Source organism: Pyrus communis, chromosome 2, assembly GCF_963583255.1.
Source record: "Pyrus communis chromosome 2, drPyrComm1.1, whole genome shotgun sequence".
In the NCBI taxonomy this organism is placed as follows: domain Eukaryota; kingdom Viridiplantae; phylum Streptophyta; class Magnoliopsida; order Rosales; family Rosaceae; genus Pyrus; species Pyrus communis.
The window spans coordinates 17,690,566-17,699,911 of record NC_084804.1 but is presented as its reverse complement, the minus strand read 5'-3'; the positions used below and the strand labels follow the sequence as shown (position 1 = coordinate 17,699,911).

Here is a 9,346-nt window from a genome sequence, read left to right as displayed (position 1 = left end):
ATGATGTGTACAAAGTCAAGGGACTTTGATCAAACTTCAAATACTATTAAGGTTTTAATCAAAGAATGTTAAGAATTAGGGAGAGCATCCAAAGTATTCCTTATATAAATTTTATATAATTAAACCGAGAGAATTTGGATTAGTAACTAAATATATAGTGGGTTGCTTATGAAAATCAATAAAAATTACTGTAAAATTTTATTTTTCACCGAAAGTTACTAAGATAGCCCTTAACATGGCTCTGCCAATGGTGGGAGGTTGGGATCATATCGTTGAAGGATGAAAATGTTGGTCCGACATATAAAATCTTAAACACCATAATATTTGAACAAATACAAAACTTTAAAAATGGGCCACCACCAATGGGCAAAACAATTAAAATATAGCTATAGAAAACAAAATATATATTTTGGATGCTTCAAGAGTTCCACTATATAATGCCTCCCTGCCCTTCGAGCTTTGATATATACAGCGAGCAATGGAAACGGTCGGTACAATACTATTTCTCAACCTTTTGTTCATAACATGCTTGTCCACGCCATTAATGGTACAGCGCGCCATTGAAAACCCTAGGGAGAACATTGACCGGTGGTATCAAAACCTCCCCCATGCACAACAGAAGCTGACCATGCTGCACTTCTACTTGCACGAGGTCGTTTTCGGCCCGCATCGGACCTTGGTGACGGTGGCCAACGCATCCAACACCTCCACATCACCACCCTACTTCGGCCTAGTCAACATCTTCGACAACCCCTTGACCAAGGGACCCAAACCCAGTTCCAAGCTCGTTGGTCGGGCGCAAGGGCTATATGGGTTTAGCTCGCTGGAGGAAGTGAGCCTGCTTACGGCTATGAACTTTGTTTTCACGAGTGGGAAGCACAGCGGCAGCAGTCTGTCCGTTTTGGGGCGGAACCCGATTGGGCAGTCGGTAAGAGAGTTGCCCATCATCGCCGGAACCGGTGTTTTCCGGTTGGCGCATGGATTTGCATTGGTCAAGACTTATTTCCTTGATACTAGTGGTGCCATTGTTGAATATAATGTTACAATTTTGCATTATTGAATGAGATTTGTGGTGTAAATCATGTGGGTTGCCATTAAATAAAGTATGTTGAATTTTATTTATTTATTTTATTTTATTTTATTTTTTATGGTCAAGGAAGATTTTATTAACACCAGATTACATACAAAAGGTCACAAACAGAGAAACATAAACAAGAAAAAAAAGGGGTCAACCAGACAATCCAACAAGAGCCCAGCCAAACAACTAAAGCCGAACGACCAAAAAACACAAAACCAAGAAATCCATTGTAGCCGTCTCCACCGAAACAGTACATCTCGATCTGCACAAATCCATGACCATCACTGAGCATCGCCTCACCAAACTCATCATCCAAACTTGAACAGTTTCTCCGAGCACAGCTATAAAGTAGAGATAACCAACTAAAAGAAATAGAAATCAGTCGGCTATCAAGAGAAAGAAGCCCATGGAAAACCATGAGCAACACTGCCAGAAATGGTAGACAATAGAGAGAAGGTGGTGGTGTTGGAAACACCTGAGTTGATTGAAGAACAAGAATTCTACACACCATCTCGACGGAAAGTATGGCTGAAATACGAATACCAGAAGAGGGAGATCGAAGCCCAAATGAACAAGAGGAAGGGATGCCACAAAGATAAAAAAAAGGAGGACATATCGAGATGTAGAGGAGGAAAACACAGCAGAAAAGGGGAACAGAAAAGACAGAAAAAGAAAGGGGAAATTGGCAACCGACTCCAGCCAAAACTAGAGTCGGAGCCATCGATTTTGAGAAAGATTAGAAACCTTTACAAAAAGAGGGGAAAAACTCTCTATACAATAGAGTGAAGGTCTCTCATGGAAGGAAAGAAAGAAGTATATTGAATTATTTGGGTAAAGAAAAAGTATATAAAACCTATTTTCATTAAAGCTATCTGTATTTTACACTTAAGCACATTATTCTCATATAATACACGTAAAATGTTACAAACTGTGGCAAATATTCCGCACACAAGAAGTTGTAGGACGTTGCCAAATGACAAGTAGCTTGCCTTGTGGTTTATGCAGCCGAAATTTTGTACTTTGTGTTTGGATTTGATGAGCAAACTTTTGAATTCTTTGCCGGCGATATGAAAGATAAGGACAAGGATTGTATGCACTCCCACTTCCAGTGCCCTCCTGTTTTATGTGGTCACGGTTAAGCTATATCAACATTTTATATTAATTTTTTTATAGATAATAAGACAAAATGAATAGTAATATAAAATGTTGACGTGACTTAACTATGACCACACAAACAAGAGGGCACGGGAGGACACCCAAAGTGGGAGGGTAGACAATCCTTGTCCAAAAGATAATGCACCTAAAAACATATTTGTATGGGCCATTGGTGTACCTTTAAGACAATGAATACTATAATCATCACAACTTTTTGTTTTGGGAGTTTTAACGAAAAGTCCACAGTACTGTTCACTTTAACGAAAAATCACATTTTTACACTAAAAAGTCAATTATGGTACTATTCACTTTACCCTTTGTTTTGTCCTTATCATTAAAACTAAAAGTTTTCAAGCCTTTTTCATTAGTTTTTTTTTTTTTTTTTCAATTAAAATGATATGGCAGCATTTGTCCTTATCATTAAAACTAAAAGTTTTCAAGCCTTTTTCATTAGTTTTTTTTTTGTTTTTCAATTAAAATGATATGGCAGCAGAGTTGGATGTATGTTGTTTAAATTAAATAAGGGTAGTCATTCAGTATTACGGTCTGGTGGTATTCCTTTTCATTTGGAAGTGAGAGGTATTCGGTTCGAATCTTATAGATGACGAATTCGATACCAAATTAGGTTGCCTATTGTGTGGTTTAGCACTCTCCCCTTAGTGTAAAAATATGTACTAAAAAAAATTTAAATAAGAGTTGAAAGTTGAACCAAATTAGAAAATGAAGTCGTAGACCCTTAACGTTGCTCTTTTACGTTAATAAAGAACAGGGTGTGATAACCACACCTCTTTTTATTTTTAACATACCTCTTATTAATTTATGTCTTTTGATCTTTTTCAATTCATTCAATTCAACGACCAAAACTTAAGAGGAGGAAAATTAACAGGGTGTGAGAAGTATAAAAGGATTGGACACCCATAAAAAACAAGTTACAACTTTGATCTTTTTACTGTTTCATTGAGCAAGTTAAAGAAATTCGAAACGGAAAATGACGGAGTTTCGAGTTTGAGTTTTAAGGTTCCAGAATTAATAGTTTAACTTGATGGAGGTATAAATCTAGAAATGAGTACAGTTGTGTTACTAACTTACTAGTGGAGGAAACGGCAATGATGGTTGTGGAAACGGCGACGGTAGTGATGGGAAAGCGGTAGTCACGGGGATGGTGGCGGCATAACAGTGAGACTGGTGGTCATGGCCGTGGTAATGCGGTGGTAGCGGAGGTGAGTGATAATGGTTATCCGTTAGTGCTCAAAATAATTTCATAGGATAATTCAAGACACTACAATCAAAATCTTAAATGATAACGCAAAAGGAGGTTTTATTTGAAACATCTTTTTATACCCAACTTACCTTTTACACTCATATTATTTTTAATTCAAGAACCAACTTCTATTTAAACAAAATTTACTACCTAAAATACCATCGCAACTCAATTCATTATGTAAATTTATCTTTACACTAAATCAGAAAACAAAATTCCAAAATCAAAGAAATGTTGTGCAGACCAGTGAACTTCGAATATTAAACTGTAATTCCTCAAGACAAACGAAAAGGCTCGGAGCTCAAGTAATTAATAGCATTTACAAGCATCTCACGTCCTGTGTTCAATTCCCCGCTCCCAAGGCCGTCGCCTTCAATGATGTATACAAAATTTCAACAGTATGAAAACACCAAAACCAAATATATCACTTGAAAGGGTGCCGCCGGTCACGGGTTGTTATACCTTTTGGCACCTTGCAAGTAGAACCTAGCAATTGGCAGTCTTCTAATATCATAGTAAATTCGAAATTATGAGCCACACACCGCGACAGGAAAACTGAGCCGAGGCAAGGCAAGCATTACCAAGACTAGTAATAGTCCTGTCTTCTAAAGAAGAAAATGAAACCTCGTAACTCCGATCTAATCACTCGAGCAACGGCACGACCCCTAAAAATCTAAACGGAAAAATGAACTCCCGGTGCATTACAAAGAAGAGTTTACAATGGTCTAACTGATGCACGATTAAGTCTGTCAAAATTGCATTACAAACACGAGAACAAGAAAAACAGCGTTGAGCAAAAGATAACCTCGTTATTTTCCACCATCTGCGGATGACTCCCCCTACTAGAAGAGAATCTGAGGAATGCTATTGGTGCTGCTCTTTTCCTTCCCTCACAAAAACGAGTGGAAGGACAGGGTTAAGCAGAAAATTATTCATACTCCAGGCTTCCTTTAGGTGCAGCTCACATTGATCAAACACCAACAGCAAAAGACTAAAAACTTGGTCATTTTCAAAGCCCTCTGCCATGCACAAACAATATCAATGACTGAAAGTAAACACTCGGTTTCATATTCAAGGCCCTCAACCATCCACAAACAATATAAAGTAAATGAAATGCGTATTGAATTACGAGCATGAGAACCTAAATAAGCAGAGATTGGAAGCGATACCAAGCAATCAACAACTTTGGCAATATAAATGAATTTTCACACCCATATAGATAATTAAGACAAAGGCCTGAGTGAAATAGAAGCAACACCAAGTCCACTACCTTAATTTAACAACTGCCAATATATAGTTACGAAGCTAAAATCACTACGATCAATTAAATACTAGATTGAAAGGACATGAAACCAGCAGCTTAGAATCACTCACTTGTGGTGATGGCCATCACAGGATGAACTCCTCACTCACTCTTGATGACGACCTATACCTCAATGCTGCCACGGCACAAGTATTATTCTAATTTTCATCATTGTCCATACTGCAACTGTTGAGGAAAAGTGAAAAACTTTCTGAGCAGAGGAACAAGGCCAATCAAAGCTAACTGAAGCTGTTCAGAGCTATTTAAGCGCAAGCTGAGTTGTCCTGCCCCCCTATTGTTCAAATTGGCACGAGCAATCAGGTTTGTATGCCGTCCAACTGGAATCTGAGACTGTATATTGCACCCTATGGCAAGATCTCCATGCCAATCCATGACTGAGAGCCCAAGGGTTGATAGGGAACGACCCAAAGGATGGTCTTTGTCTCTCAACTGAGCCTCCAAACTACCACCATAAGCAACGTCACCACGGGCAGTCATTGCGCCACCAGTCATAATCAATTGGAACCGTTTATTAGCAATAAATTTGTCTTCAACTTTCATACCAGCTGATAAAGCATCACCCAGGAGAGTAACTGAGAGACCAGCCGTAGCCTTATTCTTCCTAAAATTACTGATCCTTGTGTCACTTCGTAGAGTATAAGCCAAGTCCTTTCCAACAGTCTGCATATCAAACCCCAATGAAGTCGCTTTCCCTTCTCCATGCTTTATTGAAGTAGCAATTTCCATTTGGACATTGGCGTCCTTCTTATCCTTGGTAACCTGGCCAGAAAAAGATAAGGGTATCTTTTCTTTAACAACAAACAGTCTTTCTGCATTTATACCCTCATAACCAACATCATGATCCCAACCATGCTGTTCCAGAACAGGTCTTACGAGCCACTGGTTGGAGGAATCTAGGTACCGGTAACGGTGAGTTGGATTATCAGAATCAAAGGAAGCAGGCAATGCCAAATCTGGCATGGGAATAGGTACAGATGCTGCACCAGAACTCTCTTCTTCAACATTTTCGACATAATCACTTGGCAGTTCCTTTGCTGCAGCTGCCAATTTTTTCATCAACTTCCGTCGCTTTTTTTCCTCCTTCAATTGTTTCTTCATAAAGAGCTTTTCCCTGTACTCTAACTCATCAAAATATGCCTTTTTCTGTGCTTTAGAGAGTTTTTCCACCTGGGCCTTGGTCAAACGTCTGAATGGGGGCAATTCATCAAATTCTGATTCATCATCAGAATCTGAAGATTCATCCAGATCATCATCTAGACTGTCATCCTCACCAAACTGCTCCTCAGGCAGCTTCAACTGTGGTCTTGACTGAAGGAGTGATGAAAGCAAGAAAGGTAAAGGAGGTGCCCTAGTTCGAGTTGCAAAAGGTTTTCCAGGTGGACTATCTTGCAACTTCAATAATGCATTTGCTTCGGCCAGAATCTTGGATGCAAAGGAGAGCAACAACAAATGAGGCTTCCAAACCTGACCATTTGGCAAGACTCTTTGCCCAGCCCTATTAGTTCTGCAAGCGGAGTGGTTCTCTACTAATGAAACAGGATTCATGAGGCGCATATCCCCGGCTGCCTGACGAATGGCTTGCTGAACAACATGAGATCGTGAAGTGACAAACATGTCATAACTAGAAGCGGCACCATTTGGGCCCTCAGGTGGAGCTGATCCAGCATGAGTCAGAACCACAATTGCATTGAACCAAATAGAGGCCCCGAAAATGTCTGTGATGGTGCGCAAGAGTGGCATATCACTAAAATCTCTGCTCTGCATGTCCAACCTATCAAAATACAACACAATATCTGGAGGTGTTTTCTTGATAAAGCGCTTAACATTGAGGAGAGTCTTCTCATTCTGTCCCTGGTCTGACCAGGAAGGTAAAAGTCCAGGTGTGTCAATGACCCGTACCTTAATCCCTTGCACAGTACCCACAACATCCTGAACTTTCTTTGTCCCCATCTGAAAAGCATCAGTAGTGAACTTCTTTTCATCAAATATAGAATTGATGGTTGCGCTTTTACCAACTCCTGACTTTCCAAGAACCATAATGGTACAAGCAAAATCAAGGGCTTCATTCCCCGATGCCTCAAGCTGTTCCGCCATTGCACTTGCACGGTCAAAACTAAAGGCACCAACACGGCCCCCATTTCTACCACGCAGCTGCTCAGCTAATCCCAATCTGTACAAAACCTGAGCCACAACAACATTATGCGGAGTCTGCCCAAGTCTATGTGCAAGACGTAAAAATTTCACTCTTATCATCTGAAGCTTTTCACGAGTCTCATCAGACTCCTCTGCCTCTCCATTAACGGGGTCCTCAATTTGCTGGTTTTGCACATGAGATATTGTACCATTTACTCGAGGATGCTGTACCACCCTAGGAGAAGGTTCCAAAAGTGGGGCAGCACGACCAAGGCCAGCTGGACGAGCAGGAGGGGGACTTGGTTGTGTAGAATTTAAAGATGAAGAAAGAGCTGGTGCAGGCTGAATCTCTTGTTCTTTGTTCACTTTAGTGATTCCCTTTTCTCCCTGAATGTTTTCTTTCTTTTCAGGCTCTTCAGGCACAGCAATGTTGTCGTGAACTTCACATGCAATTTCACCAACTCGCTGAGGTTGATCAACTTTGTTACTCTTTGTTCTCAAATTAGTGGCTCCATCCTGAATCTTCTCTGTTTTCTCAGTTGCAGATGTTTCAGAAAGAGCTGAGATCTCCCTTTCTGATGTCACAATCCTTTCCTCACCACCCTCCCCAGACAGCTGTTTAGCAGATGAAACGCTTTTTGGTTCAGATTTTTCCTCGTGATGCTCTGAACCCGGCACAGTGAAAGAGTCCTTCACTTCCCCATTACTGAAACCTTGATGTTCAGCATCTGTAACAGTCAAAGTATCTTTCGGTTCTTCAGTCTTATTATCCTCCTCCTGCTTTTCTTCAATTCTAAGGGTGGCATCATTTGATTCAGCACTATGACCTTCCTGATGCACTGTATCCATGTTTCCATCATGCAGTTCCACACCATTATCATCTTGAAGCTTCAAAGGAACGCCATCTGAAGCACTTGCTAGCTCCACGGTCTTCTCATCCTGATTCTCAATGCTCAAGGAATTCTCCTCTAACTCCTGACTATTACCAACTTCCTTCAAAATCTCCTTAGTAAATTCAGTTACTTGAGGAGAATCAAGATCTTCAGTATCTAATTTTTCATCTGTAGGCACTGGCTCTGAAGTTGAACTATCAATATCATTCCTCTCAGGCTCCTTATTCTTAAGAACTGCATCGGGCTTTGAATCAACCTCATCCACATCTGTAAAACCTGCTACTTCCGCACCAGTAATAATCTCAGAAACTTCTTTCACCTCAACGTCTTGGCTACCCACCAATCCATCATCCGCAAGTCCATTTGATTCAAAATTGACTTTTTCAAACTTCATATTCTCAAGAACTACAGACTTTACATCAGCCTCATCCCCACCTGTTAATCCTGCTATTCCTCCACCAGCCCCAACCTGAGTAACCTCTTTTACTCCATCTTCTTGGCTGCCCACCAACCCATCATCTGTCAATCCATTTGTTTCCTCACTGACTACTTCTTTTATAGTCTGTCCATCATCAATTCTAACTGGCACTCCAACCTCATCATCGCTGTTCTTACCCACCATGTTTTCCACCTTCACTTCACCAGCCACGATTGCCTCCTCCCCATCATCACCATCAGATTTCCCAACCTCATCAGGAACTTCAATTGCCTCTTCAAACTTTTCGACATTAGGACTCTCTATAAGAGAGTCCAACCCCAAACCACCAACCATCTCAGCCTTTCTTTCTTCACCAACAGCAGCAGCATCCACTAAATCCTTTTTGCTCCCCTGCTGCTGCAAATTTTCCTGTGTCTTTATTGCCTCCTTAAAAACCTCATCTTCAGCGTCATCCTTGAGTCCATTAGACCCCTCTACAACCCTCTCCTCAACAACCTCAACTTCCACACTCTTGTTCTCCCCCACTTCAGACCCACCAGCATTCTTATCACCATTTTCCATCCCCAAATCCTCAGAATGCAGCCTCAAAACCCTAGATTCACAAAAACCCGGAAAACCCCAATTATCAAGCTTTGGAATGAACATATAGAAACCTTTTTAGCATCAGATTATTCAACTTATATCCCCAAAAATTGAACATTTCCAGTATGTATCTATCAATCACTAATAACAAAATCAAATTAAAACGAAACACCACAGATCCTAGCTTGATTTTTTTATTAGGGTTTATGCAGAAAAAAAAAATTAACAAAAAAAAAAAAAAAAAAAAAAAGCAATACAAGACAGAAAAGGAGAGTAATTAGAAATAATGCAGAAAAGGAGAGCAATTATAAAATAATAAATAGCAGATAAAAAGCTTACCAGGTTTTCTGGGTTAACAGAGACAAAGGCTCTCTGCCTTTCGCCTCGCTTCGATTCAGAGAGGGGAGAGAGAGAGAGAGAGAGAGAGAGAGAGGAGAGAGAGACTGAGGCTCGAGGATTTTCTTCTAGTTTGTGAATCCGA

At 40.3% G+C, this 9,346-nt stretch overlaps 2 protein-coding genes across 3 annotated transcripts; one reads left to right on the top strand and one right to left on the bottom strand.

The window, feature by feature from the left end:
- Window positions 1–478: 478 nt before the first annotated feature.
- LOC137724408 (dirigent protein 1-like) lies at window positions 479–1,060 on the top strand. Its single transcript, XM_068463151.1, has one exon. It carries the CDS (start codon window positions 479–481, stop codon window positions 1,058–1,060), a length of 582 nt encoding a protein of 193 aa, XP_068319252.1.
- Window positions 1,061–3,726: 2,666 nt separating this feature from the next.
- Window positions 3,727–9,346, bottom strand: LOC137724499 (translocase of chloroplast 120, chloroplastic-like). Of its 2 annotated transcripts, XR_011067422.1 has the most exons (3): window positions 9,205–9,346; window positions 4,869–8,875; window positions 3,727–4,513 (listed from the first exon to the last, which is right to left on the bottom strand). XR_011067422.1 is itself a non-coding variant. In XM_068463241.1 (2 exons), the coding sequence occupies exon 2, from the start codon at window positions 8,842–8,844 to the stop codon at window positions 4,966–4,968; it is 3,879 nt and encodes a 1,292-aa protein (XP_068319342.1). In that variant the 5' UTR covers window positions 8,845–8,875; window positions 9,205–9,346; the 3' UTR covers window positions 4,661–4,965. The 2 variants fall into 2 exon arrangements, 1 of the variants encoding a protein (XP_068319342.1); XM_068463241.1 differs by lacking the exon at window positions 3,727–4,513 and having other exon boundaries at window positions 4,661–8,875.

Bases quoted from the DNA above. Each gene is read 5' to 3' on its own strand.
- LOC137724408 (XM_068463151.1), top strand. From the start codon at position 479: ATGGAAACGGTCGGTACAATACTATTTCTCAACCTTTTGTTCATAACA.
- LOC137724499 (XM_068463241.1), bottom strand. From the start codon at position 8,844: ATGGAAAATGGTGATAAGAATGCTGGTGGGTCTGAAGTGGGGGAGAAC.